A 27,598-nucleotide genomic window follows, 5' to 3' on the forward strand; every position below is an offset into this window, starting at 1 on the left:
ATTTTCAATTTGCTATTCTATAAATAAGATAAAGTTACTTTTAAAACTGATTAATTTCTACTTCTAAGAATTTACTATATAAATTATATATAATTTTTTTAAATTTTACCTACTGGTACATTAACGAATACAGGCCTCGTTGAACAAAACACAAACACCAAATATTTCTCTGTTAATGTCTACATGTTTTTTCGAGAAAAGTAATAACTATCCAAAATCAATATGGTGGTGCCGGTTGCTAGGTAAACTTGACAATGATCTGGTCACTTTCCATATCATGACAGGATCTATGCCACAGTTGATCTCTGTAGACGACAAATTCAGACGAATTGATTTTTAATTATTTATCCATTTATTCGTTAAGTACTCTAAAGCATCTGGAGTAGGTAGGCTAGAAATCGATTATGGCAAAAAACAAATCAACAAGTTTTTTTCTGGAAATAAAATACATTTGTAAGTCACGAGAGGAAAACATTGGTAATTTATTATTTATTTAATTGGCATATTGACGTATTTATTGTTTTTCCTTGGACAATTTATAACCCGTTATTGATTAAATAATTAGTTTACTTTCAATTCTACTTGAAAAGAAAAAATAAATGTATTCATACATGTAGGGAAAGGAAAGAAAAAAATCAGATTGATTATTTTGTCTGATAATTTTTTTAAAGAGCTAGGTTCTCTTTGATGTAAACAAGATGCTCAAATCAGACAAATTATTCAATGTATTAAGAAGATACACCACAAAAATACATATCATTTATATTTCAAGATAAGCTTGATATTCATTACAGATCATAAAATCAGTGATTGAGTCAAGTGGCACAAGCTTGCACATGACAAGGAATAGTGTCACTTGTCCAATCTTGTGTGTTTTCTCCGGATCCTCTGATTCCTACTACTGCTAATTATGGAAATAAAATTGTACCATGTGTTAGTCCAAAAATGACCTAGTTTGTGTTAAGTGGACATTAAACCCCATTTATCTCTCTATATATTTTTAAGAAAAGATAGAACACTTCGAACAACCTTTGATTATTACTCATTTGACAAAGCTAATGTTGGGTAATTATTTGATTGCCTGGCAACCTTATTTTATCTTGTATTTGTTGAACTGTGTTTTATTTTGATATTATTTTCTGTCTTCAGATTATAAGGTTTTATGGTGTGTTATTTCCAGCAGCTTTTGTTGCCGTTCTATTAATGGCCTTGGGATATATTTTAAGTGTTAAAAAAGGTATTTACTTAAATGTATTAAATTTGGTATTAAAGGACTACCGGTAGTTCCAGATTTCGTTGGTACATATTGATAAAAGTAAATTAATCAATCAAACTACCGAATTGTGTACAAATAGTCAAAATAATTTGTCTGAAAACTTGTGTTCATAATAATGAGACCTTTTGAAGTGATCGTTAGATTTGCTTATCGGTGTCATGTAACTCATTTAACCTTCATTAATTTTCTTTTACAGAAGATGAATCTGTAAAGCCACAAGATATTGTCTGGGATAGTTGTAAACCATATATGATAGTTCCAGTTGTCAGTATAATCAGAGTTATTTTAAGGTTAACAATTCATGTTTATTGTACCAATTCAGAGCCCCAAAAATATACTCTTCACCAGAGAATTCTTCATGCACAGATAAAATGCTTACCAAAGCAAATTAATTAACATCCAAATCCAATTTAATTTTTATTTCCTTCTATTTAATTTCAAAACTTACAAATTTGGAAGAAAGAGGGTTTTTTAGAAGAACAACCAATATATTTTTTTTTCTTTACAAGAAATAGGTAGCAAAAGCTTAATAGATATTCCAAATGAACTAAAATTCAGATTGGAGCGGTTATCTCAATCAGGTTAAAACACCTCATCTTTGACCAACAGTGGATTCTTTGTGATGCTTCTCATGCAGTCACATTCTTCTTGGCCCCATGTTCACACACATAACAATACATATATATGAAATACTAAAGTTTGAGGGAGCTGTGGTGGCTCGGTGAGTAAGGCATTGGCTTATTAACCTCGAGGTCCAGTGTTTGATCCCCTAGTTGACCAAGAAAGTTCATCAGGATTTTCCAGTGTGGTTCCCCCTTGTCAGTGCAGGACAGAGGATCTGTCAAGGGGCAACGTAAATTAATGCGAATGGAACAAAAAAACTGAGGTCCCTTGAACAAATTGGTGTGCCAATGAAAGAACCCTTGAAAGTTGAAATTCGATATAAGAGTAGGCCATAGTGCCGCTGTCCGGGCAATATTTCAACAGGAACTTAAACTCATCTAATTGTCTTATCCTCAACTGCTAGATAATCTTAGATAAAATTTGACCCATAGCATACTGCACGGCGTACTCCCTTCTTCGTTATCCCGGTCGGTGCTGAAAAGTAGGACGATAAACCATATTTAATGGGGTTTTTTTATATTCGGCAAAGTAAATAGGTAATAAAAATAATTATATTTGTTAAGTTCGGTCATCTGACATGATCTATCAAAGACATGCTTACAAATTAAATATAGTAATTATCAAATTGTTAACATTAATTCTAACTCTCATCACTTTCACTTTATCATATATATAACAGCATAATACTGTTTAAATATAATGGTCGAACACAACTCTTTGGATTATTTTATTTGCAAAATAAAGTCTGATTTCTGAAATAGATATTATAGGTAAAATTAATTATATTTATGATATGTTCGTTAAAAAAGTATTAAAATTAGTGTTACTTTGCTCTTATTTTTTTGAAAAATTTTTCACAAGTAGATTTCCTTTATTTTGTTAATGTAGAATGTAATGAACTGCAATTTTCATTTTCTTTGTTTTATTTGTTTCGTTTCAATTTGATTTATCTGTTTAGTTTTTGATTGTTTAATTTTTGTTAATGAAGTTGATTCTTTTAAACTTTGTTTTTATTTTTGAACTCTACTTGGTGTAGGTGTTCATCAGGTAATACCTCGACTGAGTTCAATATAGAGATTAGCCGGTTGATTTGTTGGATATAAACCTTTGAATAATAGCGCCTAACAGGCAGCTGTGTTTAATTATGTTCTCCTGATTTTGATTGTTTCTGTGTGTTTGAAGTATATGTTTGTGATATGCGCTTAGAAACACTTCACGTGTAATGAAGCGCTATATAAATCGAACAATAATAATAATAATATTTCCCTCATAGCACACTGTAGGGTGCAAGACCGTCTTCATTAGCCCAGTTTGTGCAGTAGGACGTTAAACCCCTTTTCATTTAAGTTTGTTTTATGTTTCAGTGTTGAGAATATAGAAGAAATAACACACACATTAGGTCTACCATTAGATGATAGTCATTCTCTTACTGATAAATCTGTCTGGTCACCATTTCTATCTACAATCCTCTACATTTTGGCATTTGGTACAACTTATTTTCAGTGTATTTTATTGTATTACTTCATAGCTACTATAAGCAAAGTTTTTTCCAAAATATTTTCATGGTAAGTACTTATTGTCAACACATATTTATTTAGGGGATATTGAATCCCTTGCAAACTGCCAACTACAATATTGTGAAAGATGAATCTAAAAGGAATATCAGTCCAAAATTGGTTTTTATTTGGTATTGACAAAGACAAGATGAAATAAAAATTTCACAGCATTTGGCATCCTTTGGGTAAAAGTTTGAAATTATCTACTATTGATATTTTGGTTCTGTTTTTCTTTATTAAAAGTTAAATATTTGTGGAGCTTCTGAATTGGGGGATAAAAGTTTAACAGAAGAGTCGAATTCCTATTTAATAAAACTAATTTGTAAAGAAATTTGGATATATTTAAACCATAAAAACAATTTAATTTCGTTACATTTGATATATTAATAATTGCTATATTTATTATTTTAGGGTTCCAAACTCTGTGTTAACAATAGGCATATTAATACAGGTTGTATTAGGAGTAACAGCTATATTAATATCAATGATGTTTTGTGGAACTGCTGGTCTCTTTATTATATATTTACTTCTTATTATCAAGGTAATTATAAATTCATACCTATATTAATCTTTTATTGAACCTAACATATAAACTTTATTGAATGATATTATTCATTATTGAAATAACATTCAACACAAATCACTTTTACATTTAGTGTTGCTGTAAATTGTTATGTTCTTTGTTTAGTTTTCCAGTTAGCTCTAGGTTGTGAATGTGAAGATTGTCATACACTAGGCAGGGTATGCTTACTTGTCCTAGAGCCCTGAATACCACTTCTTACTCAAGTTCCCTTGTCCAACCAACAAAATTTTAGTCATTTTGCTTGAGCATTATTACCTCTTTAATCTCTTATCAGTTTGAGCGGTGTGGCTACAGGTTGATAAGGCGGCATTTGCTTATTCTTTACAGAATACCTGAGACCACTTGCCACTGAGCTCCAATGAGGCAGTCCCAGTCAATATATCTGGTATCCTGATAAATTTGACTCATGAAATAACTTTAACATTAGTCCTCATTATATTAATGTTGGCATTTCATCATTTTGAGTACCAAGTTTTGTTATGTTCCTACGCTGTATTTGCAGGTTTTAAGAGTATATTATTTATCACAACAAAGTAAAAGTAAAGAAGACAGGTCACAGTTTAACTTTCTATTTATGTTACTTCTGTTGTTACTGTGGATTATCATATTAAATTTTCCATCAATGCTGGTTTGGGTTAAAAATCTACGGTAAGTATAAACCAATTTATTTAATAATGTTTTAATCTCAATTTACTGCACTTGCACCCCAATTCATGTTATTAGATAGTTATTAAGTTTTATATTTTAAATCTGTTAGAAATTTATGCAGGACTGTTATTTTTATTTTACATACAAATATTTTTTTGTTTTATATTCTCTGCCCTGTAAACCAGGTTATTGAAATAAAATTGAACCATAATGACCTAGTTTGTGTTGAGTGGACAGTAAAACCCTATTTCTCGCTCTATTCAAAGAATTTGACAATATTTTTAGCATTATCCCAAGTTTATGATCTTTTTCCCAGTCAGTTGTTAATGCTGGCAAATATCTGAAAAAAGTCTTATATAGTGACACATTTTGTTAAAATTGCAGATATTCACAAAGACTGAACGTAGATCCTAGTCGTATTCCATGTACAGTAACTGCCATCACCATATTTATATTCATCTCCATTAATATCAACTTTAAAAGGTATGTAGGCCTGAATTATTCTGTATTTAAAGTATATAGACTATATTGAAAACATTGGTAATTTAACACATAATTATTGAAGTTTTTCGTAACACTTATTAGAAATTCAAACTTGAGCAAACTAGAATTATGTAAAACAAGTAATAAATGTGTATTAACAATAATAGAACCTGTGATGGCTGTTATAAGCCAAATTTTACACTTATTACCATATTACGTCTTATGAATATGGAGTGGGGGGATGGCCGAATGGTTAGTATGTGTGTGCTGTTTCATAAGGTCTGTCATTGAGTCAACTGGCGTGGTTTCGTTTCCCTGGTTGTACTTGACAAGGAGTAGGGTCACCTGTCCAACCTCGTGGATTTTCTCTGGGTCCTCCGGTTTCCTCCCACTGCTAAAGACCCCTACGCACAAGCAAAATAAAATTAAACCATGTGTTAGTCCCGAAATGACCTAGTTTGTGGACAGTGGACGTTAAAGCCCATCTCTCTCTCTCTCTCTCTCTTATTAATATGTCTTAGTTGTAAAGTCTATTATACTGTATTCTAATAGTGATCATGCTCAGATATGATATTAATAAAAACAAATTGTTTTCTTGCAGTACATTAAACCTGGTGTTTGGAAGTATATTTTATTTATCAGCTATAATTATAATGTTGTATGGTCTGGAATCTGTATATAGAATACCATTTATTACAGCCACAATGTTAACAGTACTAGCATCATATAATCTACGGCAATTAATCTCTAATAAAACAGACAGTAGTATACAATAAAGATAAAAGGCTGCACTGGACTCCCAACTAGAATGATTCGGGTTAAAATTTTGACATGGGCCAAAAAGGATCTCTGAATTTTTCAAGCCCGGTTTTCAATTGTCAGGGGGTAGTACCTGTAGGGCTGACAAGTAAGGTATTGGCTAGTCATTTGGATTAGACAGAAAACTAGAGGTACAACATCAAAGTACATGTAAAAAAAAACCCTGTGAAAATTGGAAAGTAGGCAGAAATGCCACTGTCAAGGCAAAATTCTCCTCCGTGGAATTTCACTTAGAACAAAATAACAGTGTGTTGTTAGTCTCCAAATAACCAAATTATTGTGTTGATGAGACAATTATCTAACTCCTTTCTTATCTTTGACAATAAAGATAAACAAAATGTCATATAAATGGGCTATACTATATACCAGAAAACACCATGTTATACTGAATACTAGAAAACAACGGAAAAACACAAAATACCAGAAAACACACTAAATACCGGAAAACATCCTAAATAGGTAACTTGGAGCCTGGTCCTCTGGAAAACACCGGAAAAACCTAACCCACCTCTGGTCCTCTGGAAAACACCGGAAAAACCTAACCTTAACCCTACCTCCCCGCAAACAGAGGACCAGACTCTTTGTTACCTATTTAGAATGATTTCTTTCCGGTATTTAGTGGTTTTCCTGGTATTCAGTATAACATGGTGTTTTCCGGTAGTTTTCCGGTGTTTTCCAGTATATAGTATTGCTGATATAAATTATAATCCTCGAAATTTCTTTAAGGCCCTGATCAAATTTTAATGGCCAATATTGGTGTCAATGTTAATTGATGGAAATGGATATAAATTGACCATATAATTTTACCAGAATAAATATATTAAATATGCAGCCCAGCACTGCTGTGAATAACTGTAAGTGTCCAGTGAATCTGCCTTGGTACACTATGATAAATTATCAGACTATATTACATATTTTGGTATATGTGGTAATTTGTCAACAAAAGCTAAAGAGGTTTGTTGGGTTTTTTTTAAACTCTGTAAATGGGATAATGACTTTGTACTTCTTTAAAAATGTGTGTTTCTGCTAGATTAGATGTTTCATGCATGCATGTTTGAGTAATTATTTATTCAAATTAATATGTGATTCATTGGTTTTCTGAAAGTTGACCTACATAAATTAGCGAGTTACTGTCGTTGGCAGTAATCAAAAATATCATTTGAAGCAAATTACAAAAAAATCATATTGTGTAATGTTTTTTAAAATTTATACAAATATATTGTACATTCCCATAGAATATTCATTCATTCACATTTCATATGTTTGTAAAATGCAATGTTTGAAATATACAAAATCATAATATAGGTCATTTGATAAATTATTCACTATTTTTTTTCTTTTGTAATATTCTCAATAAAACCTTGTGAGATATAAATGTGTTTTATAAAATGATATTTTGTGGTTTGAAAAAGTTGGAAATTGACAACATAAAATCTGTAGACAACAATAACACATAATTTTATTTAAATGATTTAATTACCCTATGAAATGACAAAACATAAGTTAAAAAATGTGATAAAAAGCTCTTTTCTTCCGTTTTTCTTATATACATACCCTGATTCATACAAATTTACACAATTTATATATAAATGAATAAAAGTAAATTAGATTTTTCGCAGATAATTTTTTTGCCTTAGACTCACCTAATTATTGAAAATCCAAGCAATGACCTAAGCATTTTCAAAAGAGCATCCTTAAAATAATTCAAAAACCACTATTCAATGCGTTTCTTATGATGGCAATGGTACTTGACAAATAAGAATATGAACTTTGAGCAGTTTCCATCTGCCAATTATGGCTATTTCTTGTTAAAACTTCAAACATTCATAACTTTGCTCAAAATAAAGAATTTGACTGAAATTTTCAATATATTCATTTTTCATTAGCTCTTTCTCTATATCTTGCATAATGTATATATAATACATCCATATTTCAGTGATGAATCGACAGAGATCTGTCTCAATCTAATCTGACCCCACCGGATGTAACTGTACAATCAAATCAACATCAAGTATTATTTTAAGAATATTTCTTTAAAAACTTTGATGTATGTTACAAATAGATGTCTAAAGATTTTGAGTTCTAACCATATGCTAAAAATGTTGAGATAAAAACACTGGTGTCTATATTTAATGTTCCATGCCACCATCTATCAGGAAAGTAAATAATCTGTAAAATATAAAATAACCATACATATTAATACAGTCATCCAATTAATCGTGTATGGGTGGGATATAAATCTGGAATACAGCAGACCTGACCCCTATTGTAATAAAAGTCAAAAAAAAAATTATCTCTTTTGGCAAATCACTGAGGGAGTGAATGGAGTTTAATGTGCTATTGATCATTAATTAGGTCATTTGGAGACTAATACTGTTATAATTAATAGATATAAGTGGAAACTTCCATGGATTGCACATAATTACTACATGTATTACTATCTTCTCCAAATACCAACTGTTTAGCAATTTTTATTGACATGATCAATTTGTACACGATTGGGTATAATCAAGGAAAGCATGCTTTGGCATTTTGATGTAATGAAAAACCTGAGGTCCATTTGTGTAGACATTGGTGTGAATGCACCCGTAAAGTGTCCAGTTGGAAATATTAGAGATTAGGTTGAAATTCAACTGTCTGTGGCAAAATTCTCCTACTTGGCATTGCACAAAAAACCCCAGAGAACTTTATTGACATGCATGTAAAAGAACCATCAACAGTTGGAAATCAAAGAGTAGACGGAAACACCACTCCGTGCCAAATTCTTATATCTCCACATTGTAAAAGTAACCAGGCATAGAAATATCAAACATACCAAGACATTTAACCCATTCCATTCCTAATGACACATTCACTTTACTTACATATGATTTTAAAAGACTGTTTAATATATACATGTATAATAGAAACAGTACTTACTTCCCCTTTATTAATTGTACATTCTAGAGGTAAGTCTTGTACATGTAATTTTGTATAATCCTCTATTAACCATTGTAATGTTGTTTTATCAGGATGAAAACTAGGAGTTTTATCTGGTGGATACATGAACCATCTCTACAATAATATGTACAGTAGATTGAGAAACTTTTTTAGATCTTGCCCCTTAAAATGACAAACAGAAAATTTGAGCTTTTAAACTAATGGTGGGGTGGGGAATGGTGAAAACTCACAAGTTTAGCCAGGCGTTCTTATTGCTTGTCACATACAAGCGTTGAATCAAACTCCCTCACTTGCAGGCATGACATACCATGGACAACTTACACACAATTTCCTGTCTGGTAATAATGACTACTTACTGAGACATAACAGATGATAAATTAAAAACAATGCTTTATAAAAAATATTACCTTACGACCAAATACAACTTCTCCAAATCCAGGACCATGAAAATGAAATGGTACACCAGTTCCAGCACCTGTAAAACAGTTACGTCAGGAATGTGTAGACCCTGGTAGTCCAACTTTGCCTTACAAATCATGAACCGGTAGTCCCCTTTACCATACAAATCATGAACCATATACAATGTAATACAGGTGTCGGGTTAATTAGTTTACAGCAATCTGTATTTTTACATGTCTAAAATTTATTAAGCAATTAAACTTCATTACCAGCTAAACCAAAACTATATGCTCCCGACATTCTTGGTACTCTATATGGAGGTGGTTTATAAATATTAAACAAGTCTTTCCATTCTGTATAATTATTATCACCAAACCAATAAAATGTTTCTGAAAAATGCACAACATAATTATATTTATAAATACAATTACCAAGAAGAAAGCAATTGATTTTCCTTTTGAAAACTTTGGATATCATACCCCAAAGACCCGAATGCAGTAGTCCTACTGCCATATAGCAAACTAACCAAGTTATTGGGGAAAGCAAGGTTGTCATTATAATATAGTGGCCCCCATTGGCTTGTTAATTACTTTTTTAAGGGAATCATCCCAAAAAAAGGCTTAAACACTGAATGTACAGATTCTTGATTCTATGGGGGGTGGGGGGGGGCGATATTTTATCCAGCATACTACCACCATCCTATTCAAAATATTTCACTGGCTAATGTCTCTTTAATAGTGGTAATTGAACTATTAATTTCATTAAGTGTTCAGATAAATCATGCAATTGTTGAACATACCATTTCCTAGCTGTCCCAATTTTTGAGGTTTTAATATATCTTCTACATATTCATGTAATGTAACATCAGCTGAAACAAGACAAAATGATTAATGAAATGGGGTTTAACATCCTACTTTTCTGTACCAGCTGTACTTACTTTCAAAATGTAATTTTACTTATTATCGATCAGATATATTAATTACATGATATAATTATTATGCTGTCACAGGGAAAAAAAGCCTACCTTTACTGTAAGAATATGTATTGGCTGAACTTAATCGAATTTTCTTTGTCCCAAAACTATTCAACATATATTCTTTCCTACACATATCTTGAAATTTCTAGAAACAGAATTAGAAATAGACAAATTTGGTACTTTAGTAATTTTTAAAACAATCCTAAACTGGGGTGGTTAACTTCCTACTTTTTGGCACCAGATGGGCTAATGAGCATACACCATGCTATGTTCTATGAGGTACATTTTTCATTTTCCAACTGCTAAAGGATCTTTTAACATGCTTCCCTTTGTCAGATGGTCAATTTTTGATGTAATTTGTTTACATTTGACTAACATTATCCCAATTTTTATACTGGTTATACCAGTATAAAAATTGGGATAATACTAATCCATCGTAAACAAATTGCATAAAAAAAAAATTACACTAATTTTATAGATGATCTCCAAAACTGATATACACATTCTGTTGTTTAGACATGCACATTTTTAAAACCCCTAATGAATTTACTGGTAAAATGATGTAAATAAAGTCATTATTAAGGGTTACCTGTAGTTCTAAAAAAAAAGGCATATATCTTGATATTTTGTTCAGATATGTACTATGTGCAGAACAGAGCTATTTTCTTTTTTACTTCCTTGGATTACATGAATAATAATAATTATATCATGCTATAATTCACTTACTGAGTTATCTGCAGCTCCTCTTATTACAATAGGTTTTGTATAAGCATATCTTTGAAAGAAACAAAAAATATTTGATATTTATTAATATATAAATACATGTTCTGTATCTTTTGTGTCTTATTTTTTGTCTTCTGGTTTTTGTTAATTCTTCAATGAGTGGTGTACATATATTATATAACCACGCCTGAAAAGACACCTAGCTGTCAGGCACAAATTCAGGATTTGTCATGCACAATGTCCCGGGTGCCGATCATTTTGTCTCGAACAGTCTTTTCTTTTATCCGTGTTTTTAAAGATATTTATTATATATAAATGTACTGTTCCATGCCCAGGACAAAGTTCAAAATGTTGGGTACTAGTTCATTAGTGCCTGAAAACCATTTGGTAAAAATAAAAGATCAAGTATCATTACTTAATTAAAGGCATTGATATTATGTCCATGATAAAAAGCACTAATAATCGATCTTTAAAGTGATTACCTATTTAAAAATTCTTCTTGTGATAAAGTGTCTGCATCTCTGACATCTATATTACATGGACCTGGTTGTGCAATCATATCTTTATCTTCTGTAACCCTATTGTTATTCATAATGAGACAGAAAAAAACAAACCATTAAAACTGATAGGAGGGGTATATGTATGTATGACAGGAATATTATCAACACAATATACATCAATTACTTGGTCATTAATTAGAGACATATGTGACCAATTACAGGTATATTCACATGTATTTCTCTAACTTTCAAGAGAATAATGAATGAAACATACTAATGTCCTACTTTTCTGCACCTTCCATGCTATGACTGAAAAACTTTTAACGGTAAAAAGAAATCATAAATGCAGGAAAATTTGATGTTTTGAGTTGCTTTGTTCTTTTCAGTAATTTTGTTATCACATTTTTCGTAAAATTAATATCATGGTACAAATATTAACTCTACTAAAGTTAAAAAAATAGATAAAATCATTGAATTTATATAATCAACATTGGTCCTTTGGGTAATAGATCTACTTTTTTTTTCTAAAGTTTATAGTTTTTAGATTGTTTTCTTGTACTTAACTTTGTAGTCAATTTAATCTCATTCTCAGTTATCGTAAATATGGGGATCACGTGGCTAAGTGGGTAAGACGCTAGCTCGCTAGCCTGGAGGTCGGATGTTCGATCCCTGCATTGGCCGAGAAAGTTCATCCAGATTTTCCGGCGTGGTTCTCCCTTGTCAGTGATGCAGGACGGAGGGGCTGACAAGGAAAGCTGTCTAGTCGTTCGGATGGGACGAAAAACCGAGGTCCCGTGTACACATTGGCGTGCACGTAAAAGATCCCTTGACAGTTGGAATTCGATATAAGAGTAGGCCGTAGTGCCGCTGTCCGGGCAAAATTTCCCTCATAGCACACTGTATGGCGTATGCCCGTCTTCATTAGCCCAGGTTAGGAGCAGAACAGTAGGACGTTAAACTCCATTTCATTTCATTTCATTTCATTTTATCGTAAATATGAAATCTCTATTGAAATTTAAAATTTCTGAGAAGTGCGACTGTGGATTTACCGTAGATCTACGTTTTAAAAGAAACCGTAAGAAAAGGTAAAAAAAAAAAAAAAGAAGGGTTGATTTTACAAATTACATGTAACTTATATTTGTATTGTTGTGGCTACAGTTGTACTTGTCTTGTAGGCCTAGTTGTAGTCGTCACTCACAGTGTGACTCAATGAGTTTGCTGTGCAACAAATGAATAAGAAATTGGATTGAATTAATTTACCATTCGCCATTATCAACGGGTTCTGTGCTTATTACACAAGTAGCAAGTCCAATAATTGTACAAATGGAATACATTTTCAGGCTTTTATTCATTGATAATATACATGTTTTCGTCTGCTAAAAAGTAAACGTGTCTTGAGCTGAATGGTGTGTCGCTAACCGTTCTAAGTAAATAAATAACGACATTTTCAAGGTGAAAGAGACACGTTGATATATTAGAAATTGTAGGAATAAATAGACACTAATTTCCATTGACGCTAATTTCGTTTAATTATACGCTGTCATATGATCATGTTGTATTCCAGATTTAATAAGAAACTCGACAGGGTGTTTATATTGATGTCGTTAATTGTTTTGATAGACCGATTGGCGGTAAAGCCAAAGGCAAGCACATGTAAAAGGTTTGATTTCTCGCGATTGCAGAATGTAATATTCAGAATAAAAAAGAGTGTTTGCATGGCAGAGTAAGTATAATAATACCTCTGTTAACGGAGTAGTAAAAAAATAAGGTAATTACACTTAATTTAGAAAAACATGACTCCATAAATAAGTCTAAAGTAATCACGGCAATATCTTTAATCTATGACTGAGAACGGATTATGTTTGTTTATGCTAGAGCGGAGAACACAGATCATGAAAAGTATAAAAAAAAGAACGGAACCAAATATAGACTGGTATTTTAGTCAGATTATTTTGGGGGTTTTTAAATCGTGGTTTCCCCCCATGTCAGTGGTGCAGGGCAGAGGGCCCGACAGCTTTCATTCGGATGGGACAAAAAAAACCCGAGGTCTCATATATATATATGTGTGCACATTGGAGTGCATGTAAACGATCCCTTGGCAGTTGAAATTTTCGATATAAGAGTAGGCCGTATGATGTTATTCCATTTCATTTCATTTTTAAAAAAGGAACATTATTATTGTTATAGTTTACGGAAGAAGAATTTGATGACTTAATTTGTTAGCTTAGTGCTAAACCATTTCTGTCAGTATACTCCCCATAAATATGGCATTGCCTGCAGCTAGTGACTACCTTCCTGACACTTTATTCCTCAGTCTGTTTTATTGATCTGTTTTAAAATCTCTAAACATCTGAGACGTGGACAGTTGGAATAAACAGCCTTGTTTCTCTGATTCTCCCCAGGATGTATCATGGCCATAAAAAGGATGACAATGAATTAGAAGTTGAGCCAGATATATCAGACTACACTATTTTAATAAAAAGGAGTTAAATCTCTTTGATTTAGGTCAAAATTGTTGAATTGGGTTGATAATTGGATGTTCATTTTAAGATAGGGAAAGCAATATCAAAAATATATTAGCACTATTGGAATCACTAATTTCAAACAACAATATTGTGACAGTTGGATCTCTAACAGGAATATTGGTCAAAAAATGTTTCATATCTTTTTAAAATTTACAAAGTTATGGTAAACTGAAATTTCATTATCTATAGATGCTATTCATATAACAGCTTAACAAGTTGAACCATCTTTTATTGGTAGCAGAGAAAACTGATGGGTCTAGTTTGAAAATCTGAATGAATGCTAGCCATCTAGATTATCTAGCATTAGTATTTTGATTTTGTTTTCTTAATTAAATGTTAAATAATGCATCTGAGTACATACATGTACATAGCATAAATTTGATATTTTAGCGAAAATGCAAATGATGCATCAAGCCTTTTTCTGAATTTAAAGTTTGCTTGATTGGAATAAATACAGAACTACACATACATTGTGTTCTGTTTCACAAAGTTTTACGAAAGTCTTATAATATCTTGGTAAAAGATGACTTCCTTCAACATGTGACGTCACATCACACGGGGTCAATCATTGGCTCAATGGCACGTGCATTGTTTACATAAGACGTTACTGGTTGGGCCAGAATGGTGCCTTTTACTCATTTCAATACCTATTTACACTAAATAGGAAATAATTTTTGCCTACAAATTTATTTTTCTAATACATAACAAAAATGTTTTAGAATTTAATTTGTCAGGAAAAGAGTTAATATTTGTGGCTCATTAATTGCATTGATGTCATCCTTATCAGTGATTGTAGCGGTCTGCGAATATTCACTGCTGATCAGTGTGTGACCAATGACCATATTTTTGACACTCATTGAATGTTATATTTTAGATAGAATTCCAACATCAAATGGTCCATCATGTTTGTTCTAAGTGAAATGAAGGATACTGTAAGAATTCCACCATGGGAATTTAAGGAAGAGACTACTGATGCCATTATTGAGATACTCAACAAAAAACTTGCTAATAAGGTGACTAAAACTTACTTAATACATATGTTTAATCAAACTAATTTGCATAATTTATCAATCTTAAATTCTTTTTCTTAAGTCATTCTGTTTCAAGTGGATTTCCAACAATTATGACCCAAATCTACTTTCTTTGCTGGGGGATCACATGGCTAAGTAGGTAAAACGCTGGCTCGCTAGCCTGGAGATCGGGTGTTCGATCCCTGCATTGGCCGAGAAAGTTCATCCAGATTTTCCGGCGTGGTTTCCCCTTGTCAGTGATACAGGATGGAGGGCCTGACAAGGACAGCTGTCTAGTCGTTCAGATGGTCCGAAAAACCGAGGTCCCGTGTACACATTGGCGTGCACGTAAAAGATCCCTTGGCAGTTGGAATTCGATATAAGAGTAAGCCGTAGTGCCACTGCCCGGGCAAAATTTCCCTCATAGCACACTGTATGGCATATGCCCGTCTTCATTAGCCCAGGTTAGGAGCAGAACAGTAGGACGTTAAACCCCATTTCATTTCATTTCCTTTCTTTGTTTCTCCCCATGATTCGCCATGAAATTCAAATTGACTTTAATTCAGAGTCAAGTTTTCTTCCTTGGGTTGTTCTTGGTGTCGCTTTTGGATGTTGAATGATGTGCCGTGGAAGTTGAATTTTATTAATAAAAGTAGTGATACATACAAAATAGAATTATCGCTATTCCAAAGCAAGGGAGGGGGTCAACTCATCTTTGTTCTTCTATACAGAGGCAAACCACCATTAATTTAATTTCCCCATTGTGTACAAGGATGGTATTGGTCTTCGAAGGAATTATTAGTGAGCAGAAATTTGCCCATGTATCTGTTATCACTCGTCACCTTAGTCAGTTATATAGAAGGATAACTCATGTTTTCCTTTTGCGTTCGTCTCTTCCCTTTCTTGAAATCTTCATAAAGCATCTATCGTAGCAATGATCTCTGTGTTAATATTATATTTGGAACGTGTTTAACCAGTTCTATCACATATGGGATAATGACTGACGCCAACATTGTCCTTTAATGGTGGACTGCCTCCATACTCTATAGATTGCAGTGTTTACTACAGGAATATTTGTTGTATTTTTTTATAGGTTGTGTATAATGTAGGACTGTGTATAGCTTTATGGGATTTAGTGAAACTTGAAGATAGTTTTATTTTTCCAGGTGATGGAGCATCTCATACTAATGGTTAGTTATATTATACTAATCTATGTATGTGTATGTCTTTGGAAGAGGAATGTTCACATCAATTTTATAAATTATTTTGATTTTACATTATACTTTGAGATGCATGATGTAAGAGCTAACACAGGTCTTTCTTCTGGTTTCAAATGCTATATAAATTATGAATTAGACATTTATTCGCATGACAATTGAGCTCATAATCAACTCTCTAGGACATTGGATGGCTGTGATATTAATTGGATTAGAACAAATGCCCCTTTTTATTGGTTAATGCTAAAATGGAAGATCGAGACTTTGTTTATTATCATAGCAATGACAATCGAGACTAAGCTATTCTTGTTTAAACTTCAAACATTCATAACTTTTCTTAGAATAAATATTTTGAATGAAATTTTCAATATATTATTTTTGGTGGTTGTCTTTTTTTAAACTATTATAGCGAGAACAGATAGAGCTGTATACCTCAATCTTACATACTTAATCTTTAATTTGGGCATGTGTATACATTAGATTCTTTTTTGAAATTTTGGGGTCAGTCTGGTGCTGCAATGGCATCCAAGGATATGTGCGACACGCTCCTTCCCTATCCAGCAGACATTAAAAATTAATGTATATACGTGTACCTTTCATTTGAAGGTAGCCATATCTAAGCTACATTAGCCCCTACCCCTCCCCCCTCCCCCCCCCCCTCTGATCAATGCCAAGATTTAATTACTTCTGTTGGTTCTATTCCACATCTAGAACATAATACTTTAAAACAAAATAAACATTTCTATTGGTTAAGAATTTACTAAGGACATTTGTCTAAATTTTAATTTTATTTTCTTCATATAGTTCATTTCCGATATGTAGTATTCCGGCCGTTCGTGGATGAAATATTGGTAGGTAAGATTAAAGGTTGCAGTAAAGAAGGTGTTCATGGTAAGTATTTACATAAACTTTATTGCAATAGCAGTAATAGCAGGACTTAAAGGAACCCTTGACAGTTGGAATTTGAAATATGAGTAGGCTGTGGCACTGCTGTCAAGGCAAAATTTCACTTATAGTACACTGCATGGCATATGCCAGTATTCATACGCCCTGTCGGAGGAAAAAAGTGCAGGACCACACCACAAGTTGCGTGTTGCACGAAACTTTGCCAATTCCTAAAAACCTCATTGTCAACAGGAGACAACAATGACAACTTCACATGGAATTTGAACGCATATTTAATGGTCACTAATAATTAAACAATAAACATACATTATGCAAGAGTTAAATCTGACTATTGCAGGTCTTTCTTTAGGCCTTAAGTGTTATTTAAACTATTAATTAGACATTTATTAACATGACAAGACCACCATCAAGTCTATGCCATCAGATAGGTCCGATTTTAAGTAGATTGGAATGGCTCAGCCATTTAAGGATTTAATCTAAAAATGGTGAAGTGAGGCCAAGCTTCTAACAACCAGTACAGTGGTTACAATGAGTGGAAAACATCTTATCAAACCTTCAAGGCTAACATCTTCGCTCAGAATAAAGTAATTTGAATAAAATTTTCAATATATTCATTTTGCTTTATCTGTTTTTGAACTATTATAGCAAGAACGGCCAGCTCTTTATCTAAATCTTACATAATGTATCTTTAATTTCTATATTTTGTTTAACCTGCAATCTTCACCAAAGCAAACCAACCATAATCTGGAGATTGATCTCCAGATAGATGTTGTTGTTTCCCCACACTTGTAATATGGTGAATGCACCTCAAGGTTTAGAAATCCTGAATGAGACATCATACTTTTATTGACGATATTTCACAAATAAGTTATATTTATAGCACAGCTTTCATGAGTTAACAGGTTTAAACATCGAGGCTGTAGGCCGAGATGTTAAACCTGTTAATGAATGAAGCGTGCTATAAATGACTTGTAGCATTGACACCTGCTCAACATGCTTGTTGTTATTGCACCGAAAACCCACCCCACTTCTCTATATGATTTCTACTAAAACTAGTGTAAACCAGCAAAAGAGTGCAATAACATTGAGCATGTCTAGTTATTGCCCGGTTAAGCATCACCCTATCTGCTAGAGGGAAAATAATCTGCTTGTTCAGTGAAAAGAACAAAGAAAGATTTCCCGTCCATGTTACAAGTAAAATTGTTAACCTGTTTTATAATAATTTCACATAATTATAATAGTCTGTTCTTTTCTTGGTTTTTTTTTAGTGTCAATGGGTTTCTTTGATGACATCTTAATTCCTGCAGATGCCTTACAACATCCAGCACGATTGTATCCTTTATCTGTTTTATTGTTGTTATGTATCATATTAGATACATCAATTACTTAATACTATACACAGGATTGTTGACTTTTTTCAACAATAATCATCTGTCCACAAATACCTTTTTTTAACTGAACTTGATGCCATTTCCAGAGGTGCTTCATAAATTTATTGAGAATTATTCATATATTTGACACTTCTGTCTTTCAAACAGCCTGTGGAAATGTTATTAGATAAAAGAATTAAAACAGTGTTTGATAAAACAAGCAACATATATAGAGAACAATATGTGGCTTTAAATGAGGAAAAATAAAGTTGTAGCAATATTTCCTATAGCGCTGAATACCAGATTGGATATATTTTCCCATGTAATGTATTATTGGGTGATAAATTTATTTCTCATTTCCAAGGAGATACAAAGTCTCTGTGATTGGTAGAGATACAACAAATGCCTTTTTATTGCCTTGTAATTGCAGCAACCAAAAAGGTTGTATTGACTTTAACTGATTATAGCGATGAAGAAGAACAGTTATGGGCGTGGGAATATGAAGTAGATGAAGATACAAAACATCAGTTATTCATGGATATTGGAGAGGAAATAAGGTAGATCTTGATTTTATTTTAATATCTTATGTCTGTGCCATGATTTTTCTTGGAATTAAGCTTGAATTGATTTGATATCTTACATATAATTGGTTAGATCTGGCAGTCAATGGAATTTTTTTGTGAAAAAAAAATATGCTGCTTGAAAATATTACCAGGAACTTGAAAATAAATAGTTTTTTATCACTGTGTTTCTAAGGGGATGCACGATTGACAGTCTGGAATGTCTCGAATTGACAGAATTGCAATCGTGTGACACGGAATTCAGTCCTGTCACAGTTCTTTCAGTCCCAACAACTGGGGTGGTGTGAGTAGAAACGTGCCGTAATGAAACGATTATGTTTCTTCATCTGTCATGGTTGTTTGAGATATTTTCTTATGTCGTTCGTGCATGCATTGTAGCTTGAAATCCCCCATTCTACTCGATTATCACTATTTTGGAGATTGAGAGAAACCTTTAAATGTGGCAAACATAAAATTAAGGGAAATAACTCTACACAGCCTATTTGTGTAGTATAAGATCTTCACAGACAGCTTCATGTAATTTTTTTAAGTAAGCCATACACAGTATCAGACCTGCATGACATTGACAGTAATTACTGATAAAAGAAAGGTATTTTTAGAAATAAATAACTTACTGGATAGTTTTTTATTAAATTAATGCTCTGCTACTTTTTTGACACATGATATAATGCTGAAGGATTTGGGCGTAGAGTTACTTCTAGATAAGTTCTAGACATTTTTTCTGTGTCTGGTTGTGTGATTGTTTACAAATGTAAGACGATAATATGCATGTATACAATAGTCATTATCCAACTGTTTATGTCATTTGACTTAAAAGCACTACAGTCTAGATCATTCATATGTATCTCTCCAAGTCCAAAATATTTACTAATAGTAACTGCAGGACGAACGCACCACACACAAACAGAAACCCATAAAACAAACCTGCGAATAAGACACATGCTACAGGGAAATTTCAAGCAATACACAACAAGATTATATATTGGATATATCAAATCAAGTGAAAGAATGTGTACTTACAGCACATCTGAATATTAAAAAAAACGAATTCATGAAGAATGGGCTGGCGTGTACCAAAAAAATAGAATTGTTATCACTTTATTTATCAATCTGATTAAAACACAGATCCTGTTTTGTTTTCTATAGTTTTACTTGTCTTCACTACAGCAGGATCTGGAAGAGTTAAATAACCTGCCTTCTGTGTAATGTGAGAGCTTAGCCAATCAAGTCGAGTTCTTTCATGTTCTGCACAGAAATGTAGGAAGAAAACAAAAGAAAGTAAAAATTGTATTTCCAAATAGCCACTTGCAACATTGAAGCAGATTGGTCAGTCAATTGACTGACATCACGGGCTACAGGGCCAAAAGTCGATGGTATAGCCCCTGATGAGACCTCCCACTACAACAAGTCAGATCATAGTGGAAATCATCGAAAATATAAATAAATAAACAAAATATAGATGTGTCTTTTAATCAGTTTGTTGATTTATGTAAGACACAATAATGTGGCCAATTTGAAATCATTAGAAACCAATGTAAACTTCAAGTGGCTATAATTAAAGATATTATGAAATCAATGTAAACTTTAAGTGGCCTTTAACTAGAATGGATGAATTTGAATAATTTCTGCACTAAAATACTGGGCTTTAATGCTACAGATACAATTATGTATCTTATTTTACATCAACTGCATTGTGTTTTTCTACTAAAATTGTTATATAATTGTTTATGTATTATATAAATGGTAGAAAAACAGAGAGAAGTTATTTATAAGATAGTAATATGTCTACTGTCTTCACAAAAAATAATGAGGAATGTACAATTCCAAAAACCTTACCACTAGTTATCTCTTCTAACATCAAAAACTGTATTCATATTTTCATGTCTGAATGCAAACATAGCTCATGTCATGCTTCAAGAACGACCTAGGGACTCCCAATGTAGGGCTGTGTGCGCGGGAACACAAATTAAGCATGTGGGGTCTTACCAATTCATCAAAAAAACCCCAAAAAACGTAAATTCAAGACTAAAGGGGACCCACACTATCTAGGAACCTTAATTTATTTAGGGGCCTTCGAGCCTACCACTCTCACAGACTCCTTTTCTGTTCATCCCTGTTATGTTTCAAACAATCGGATATACAGTAGGAAATGAAATGAAATGTACTTAAAGTTCTACTTTTCTGAACCGACTGGGCTAATAAAGACAGGCATACACCATACAGTGTGCTATGAAGAGGATTTTTCCCAGACATCAGCACTACGCCTTACTCTTATTCTGAATACCAAATGTCAAGGGTTCTTTTATGTGCATGCCAATGTGTATAAGAGACTTTGGTTTTTTGTCCCATTCAAATGACTAGGCACTGTTTCTTGTCAGACTCTCCATCATGCACTACTGACAAAAAGGGAAACCAAGCTGGTTTGCCTTGAAGGTCTTGAGTTTAATAAAGACTGAAATATATTTTTAAAAATTAGTAGACATTAAAGCAATTAGTATAGTATTGTATATTAGGGCTGAGTATTACAGCTGGATATCATATTGCAATATTTCTACTCCTATTGCAATAACATATCACAATATAAAGCAGTACTTCTGCTTGCTGGATCGTAGGGTAATATCTCAACATACTGCAATGTATCACAATTGTGTACCATTTTATATTTTATCAAATCAAAGTAATATGTATTTTTATCCTAAAAAATATTCAAAAATGAACAAATGAGAATGAATACAGCAAACTATAATTTTTTGGTACTGTTTATACAGGGAAAAGATTATCAATGAGATTGTTCAAATACAACAGTGCTATAATAGTTTAACTATGTAACCAACCATAATCAGACATAGAATGACAGTTATCTGTCACTTGTAGAAGCAATATTTGCAAAAGTTAAAGGCTCAATACCACTCTTGTTGTAACTGAATAATATGTCTCAATCTTTATTCTGGTCAACAAATTGTACTATTTTACAATATTCCAATTAATTGATGATACAAATTTCATCTTACCACACCTAATTTAAAACATTGGAAAAATTCAACTAAATAATTTGAAAAGCCTGACGTAAAGCTTTTCAAATGTGACTTGGATTTAAAAATATTTTTGAACCCTCTGGACAAATAAAATAGGATTTAATGGATAATTTACACAACAGGTAGGACACTAACACATCTAGTACTTGGAATAAGGCTATTTTTTATTTTCTGGAGCTGTCAAGCCAGCAAGAGTGTTATTGTCCCTTTAAGGAGATTTTGATAATTAAATATTTGCAAGATTGAAAAAAAAATTACCATTCATATAAATATCAGGGATATTAGCTTTCAGATATTGTATTGGTAAGGCGAAACTTGTAGAATAGATATCCTTATATTGTCTGTAGTATTGTCTGGTGTGTATAACTGGAATTCTCCTGAACAGTACATGCCCATACATATAATAAATTCATATCTTATTTTACAATTAAATGAAACACAAACACAGTTGAGCACATTCAGTGCATCATCTAGCTTTAAATGTTTTTATAAATAAACCAAAAAATATCATTTACTTCTTATACTTTCCTGTGACAATAAATATATTTAACACAAAACTATTCTTCATCTAGTTACGTGTATAAAGATCACATAAAGTGATAGTGTCATTTCTTAAAATGTAACAGAGCTATAAATAATCTCCGATAATACCATGGGGATACCGGATTGAGCATTCTAGAATTAAATTCTCTCAATCCCACAAATAGAGACAATAGAGTGAAAAGGGAATATTGGGCTACAGTGCGTTCATCGACTGTATAAGATAATCCCTCAACCAACCATGACAGCTGAAACATTTATTAAAATTATGTCACAATTCTACTGAACTCCCTCAGTTGTTTGGACTCACAGAACTGTGACAGGACTCGATTGCAGTTCTGTCAATTCAGAACATTCCGGACTGATAATCAAGCACCCCAAGTGATTGATTATTTATATCTATCATCTTGAATATAAACTAATAATGTATTTATTTTAAAATTCAATAATATTTTTAAAACTCGATTTTATTTCTTCATGTTAACTTGGTGTAGTGATGTTACAGTTCCTTTAATATGTTTTACCTACCGGTGCATTTTCTTACTATACATGTATATTTATAATGTCTCTGATATATTGCTTACATGTTTATACATGATGTAAAAGGAATGCTGATAATACTTGAAGAGACCAATCAAATAACATAACACATAAGTCTGGTCTTAATAAAAAATACGACCACACATGTTTTACTTATATATTGGCACTGATCAAGGTGTTCAAAAACTCTAGCCTGATATTAAACAGATACTTGTAGATTTAAAACATAAACCATCGCGTTATAAATAATCCCTCTTACATCATAAACATAACTGGCACTTTGATATATATTTTGAAGAAGATTTCAATTTCTGGAAATGTCATATTTATTAGTTTAAATAACAGTTGTTATTAATGTAAATAATATGTTTTTGTTTATGTAAAATAAACAGTCTATTTCAACAGCTGTCAATATTATAAGGTACCAAGGGTGTAAGAATGTGTGATTAATTTAAAATAAGTACCAATTCTCCATGCATTAGATATAATCATCGCACCATAATATACATTATTATTGTAATGCACCACTCTACATGTATTAGTTTTTCTCAGTTGAGATGGGTTGTAAATGTTACAGGGATGTTAATATGTACATGTACTGAGCTCTGTGGTGACTGTTCACATATCTGGGGATGCCGAGATTAATTTGCCCTGTGTTGTCTCAAAATTTAATATGCTTCCTACTGTCTTGGTTGTGGGGAATTCCCTTTGGCTCACTTAGTAGAGATGTGTTAATTCATAGGAGCATCCTGTCACATAATTTACATATACTGATACATATATATGTAATGCCACTAGAAAGTATGACATTTAGTAATTATGTGTATTTAATACTAGTATAACAGTATTTACTTTTTGTTGAAGGACCAAAGGAAAACAAAAGCTATATAGAGGATATTTGTCATTTTAGAGTGAATAACATATTTTATTTTATCGAGAAGCAAGAAAACGTTTTCTTGCTTAGAGATGAAATAAAATATGTTATTCACGACAAAACGACAAATGTTATATTTTTTTTATGATTTTACAATCATTTTAGGTAAAAACAACATGGCCTACTGCTAGCCAGTGGAATAACACTTTTATTTCACTGATAAAACGCGGAATTCCACTACTGATCATAAAATAAATGTCTTTATTGGTCACAATATGTCAAATCATATAACCAACAAGCCAACAGTGAGGCTGATGTCACCTACCCAAATCCAAAAATATTCACGATCAAACTCAGTCAAAAATTTGAAGTACCTGGTAGTGAAACTATACACTGAGTTTCATCACTCTTCATCAGTTAGAATCAAAGTTATCTTGTCCCAAAGCATCGACCAATGAAATTGCTTAGCTCTGCTTAGTTTTAGTGGGAAATGTTATCTTGTCCCAAAGCATCGACCAATGAAATTGCTTAGCTCTGCTTAGTTTTAGTGGGAAATGTTAATCATTGAAATCGGTCATGGTATTCACTCTGCTTACCCTAAGCAGAAAATGCTCATTATTGAACTAAGTCAAGGTATTGATGTAATGAAACTATACACCAAGTTTTATCACTCTCACTTAATTAGAACTAAAGTTATTGTGTCCCAAAGCATCAGCCAATGAGCCGAAAATGCTCATCTTCAAACTCTGTCAAGGTATTCACCTAATAAACCCCAATCTAATTAAAATATAGATCTATATTTTGTTTTCGTTTTTTTATACTTTCAATGGCCTACACTACATGAAGATCTGACAAGTTGTACTGGAAGGTCGTGTCAGGGGTCATATGCGCGGATTTTGACTCTTATGACGTCAGACATTGATAAATCAAACAGCGTTGATGTTTCTAGTGGTTCCGTGCATGGCTAATCCCTCACTTCAACCAAAACGCCTGTAATATAACAGATCCTCGTGTAGTAAAAACAAGTAAAACAAAATTTTGAACTAGGTATACGCTTCAAAAAAAGTAGGGGATATTCAGAAACAATACAAAACTGCGGAAATGCACTGCTGTTTTTATTAGAGGTAATCAGTGTATGTTAATAACAGGCCAATTGCCTACACATGAACATAAATTTTATATAGAGAGGCACTATAGCCAACAGACAACCATAAAGCTCATGCCAAAAACATTTTTTTTTGATAATAATTTGACTTCTGTGACTACATTTCGCTATGTGCAATGTTAAACCAAAGTTTTAATTTACAGGTTAACCCTTTACCACTTGCACCACCTGAAAAATACTGCTCCCTCAAGTACCTCCAACCGCCCAGTTCATGTGAGAAACTGTCAATTGACCTTACACTAGTTATGTGACTCGAGCGGTTTGAGGGAAGGAGATAATCAACATATACCAATTACTAAAGGGTTAACCGTTATACATTGATTACAAGGGTCATGTAATGTGATTGATGTGATATATTGTAGATTTCGAGTGGTAGATGAAGGTTTTGTGGATACAACACCATCAGGACCAGATACAACAAATACAGATAGTGTTGATAGTATTTTAACAGATCCTGACCTTAAAAAACCTCCATATACCATTACAGTAAGATACACTTGTATTTTTATGAATTCTAGCAATGCAATGACATTATTAAGTGTGCATGAACGAAACAATAAAATCTACTGACTATGCCATGATAAAATTATGGTCTATTACGTCCCCCTCCCCCTGCTTTATGAATCCATACATATAAGGTCCTCTTCCTACATTCTTCATTTTCTGCATATTTGATCGATTTCTCCTCCTTTTTCACTTATGTAATTATGACTGTTGATGGAAGATTCTTAGCTTGGCCGCCGATGATGTAATACATTGATATTATTATTTTGATGTCACAAAATGTTCGCATTTTAACAGTACCAAGTTAAAGACTTAAATCCTTTGGGTTTCGACGATTTTCCCACATTGTGCAAATACCTGTGCATCACAAAACTTCACAATGTTTGGAAACTTTCAAATTAAAACTAAAATCCCATGTGTTTGAATCCTATTATAAATAATAATCTTTAAATGGCATTAGTCCACTAGTGGCTGTTTTTGGTTTTACTATTATAAATAGTGAACTATAAAACTGAAAAGGTAAACAAACCTACGCCATGAGCATTCTGTTGGAATGCGCGCAATATAAATATTCATTATTATTATTATTTATTGTTTTGTTTTACAGGGTTCTATTAGTGAATCAGGTCTAGGATGTTTATCATGGTGGAATAGTTGACATGTCATCATCTTCACATTCACAGAAACAACATATTCACAGTTACCACTGAGGAAACACCAATGGAGATTTCGGTAGCTGTTTCGTAGAGATAATCTCAAGAACTGGTAAACCTTCGCATTTTGTGGAGATATCATTAAATCTATCTCAAGAACTGGTATATTTTCATATTTTGTGGAGATAATCTATCTCAAGAACTGGTACACTTTTACACTTGTGGCATTAAGCTCAAGAACTGGTATACTTTCACACTTTGTGGAGATAATCTCAAGAACTGGTACACTTTCACATTGGTTGTGTACTGAGGTTCTGTGAAAAAAGAAGATAATTAGACTAATAAACACAAACAGGTTACACATTCATCGTGAACGTTTTAGCTAGTCAGCTTTTGGTTAGTCAGTCAGAACTGGCAAGCGAGTTCGAAATGAAAGCTGAGATGCTCTATAAAGAAAGATGTAGATGCACTGGTAACCGCTTATTCAGATAGTTCTTCAAAAGGAAGACAAATGATCTTCTATATACAGACTAGGTGTGGTAATACAGATACTAATCTTGAAAGACTTGACAGACCTTTACTATTTACTTTAACAATCAAGTCTCTTGAATTTTCTATTTGTGTAAACTACAAAATACTTTTGACATTTTAACTTTCTGCCCTGTATATATAAATTATATCAATAATAAAAGTAAGAAATGACAAATCTATGCCTGACAGAATGACAGGCACCATACCATTTGTGCCTGATATATCTTTAACACATGCCTTATTTCCAGACTTGACTGTAAAGACTGAATGAACCTGTACTTTTTTTTTTACTTTTGTTGTCAAGTTTCTTTAAATGTACATTATGCAAGAGCTAAATTTGTCCATTGCAGGTCTTTCTTTAGGCCTTAATCATATACAGCCGTTGAATCGCAGATCAGATTCAAATCTGTTTAAAATGGTACCCATAAGATGGTATCGAGAGTTGATTATGATCTTGTCTTGTTAATAAATGTTATTTATATAACATTTATTAACAAGACAAGATAACATTTATTAACAAGACAAGATCATAATCAACTCTCGATACCATCTTATGGGTACGATTTTAAACAGATTTGAATCTGATCTGCGATTCAACGGCTGTATATGATTAACCATAA

The 27,598-nt window shown here is 32.6% G+C and overlaps 3 protein-coding genes across 3 annotated transcripts in view; 2 read left to right on the forward strand and 1 right to left on the reverse strand.

Annotated features, from left to right (window-relative positions):
• The window catches only part of LOC126810531 (GPI inositol-deacylase), a 27,655-nt gene extending 19,640 nt beyond the window's left edge, over positions 1-8,015 (forward strand). The window contains exons 20-26 of the mRNA XM_050535644.2: positions 1,150-1,237; positions 1,473-1,566; positions 3,265-3,465; positions 3,868-3,997; positions 4,542-4,687; positions 5,072-5,170; positions 5,772-8,015. Of these exons, the coding sequence (XP_050391601.2) occupies positions 1,150-1,237; positions 1,473-1,566; positions 3,265-3,465; positions 3,868-3,997; positions 4,542-4,687; positions 5,072-5,170; positions 5,772-5,946 (933 nt within the window). The 3' untranslated portion in view covers positions 5,947-8,015. The remainder of the gene's footprint in view (positions 1-1,149; positions 1,238-1,472; positions 1,567-3,264; positions 3,466-3,867; positions 3,998-4,541; positions 4,688-5,071; positions 5,171-5,771) is intronic.
• On the reverse strand, positions 7,496-12,945 carry LOC126810533 (jmjC domain-containing protein 8). Its single transcript, XM_050535646.2, has 9 exons — positions 12,788-12,945; positions 11,510-11,605; positions 11,031-11,079; positions 10,353-10,449; positions 10,128-10,196; positions 9,598-9,717; positions 9,337-9,404; positions 8,909-9,043; positions 7,496-8,158 (listed from the first exon to the last, which is right to left on the reverse strand). Exons 1-9 carry the CDS (start codon positions 12,877-12,879, stop codon positions 8,072-8,074), a joined length of 813 nt encoding a protein of 270 aa, XP_050391603.2. The 5' UTR covers positions 12,880-12,945; the 3' UTR covers positions 7,496-8,071.
• Positions 12,946-13,146: 201 nt separating this feature from the next.
• LOC126811468 (DNA-directed RNA polymerase III subunit RPC8) lies at positions 13,147-27,396 on the forward strand. Its single transcript, XM_050537107.2, has 8 exons — positions 13,147-13,250; positions 14,927-15,065; positions 16,156-16,252; positions 17,084-17,170; positions 18,454-18,517; positions 19,023-19,112; positions 25,653-25,776; positions 26,402-27,396. Exons 2-8 carry the CDS (start codon positions 14,955-14,957, stop codon positions 26,450-26,452), a joined length of 624 nt encoding a protein of 207 aa, XP_050393064.1. The 5' UTR covers positions 13,147-13,250; positions 14,927-14,954; the 3' UTR covers positions 26,453-27,396.
• Positions 27,397-27,598: the final 202 nt, after the last annotated feature.

This window comes from Patella vulgata, chromosome 2 (genome assembly GCF_932274485.2).
Source record: "Patella vulgata chromosome 2, xgPatVulg1.2, whole genome shotgun sequence".
Lineage (NCBI taxonomy): Eukaryota > Metazoa > Mollusca > Gastropoda > Patellidae > Patella > Patella vulgata.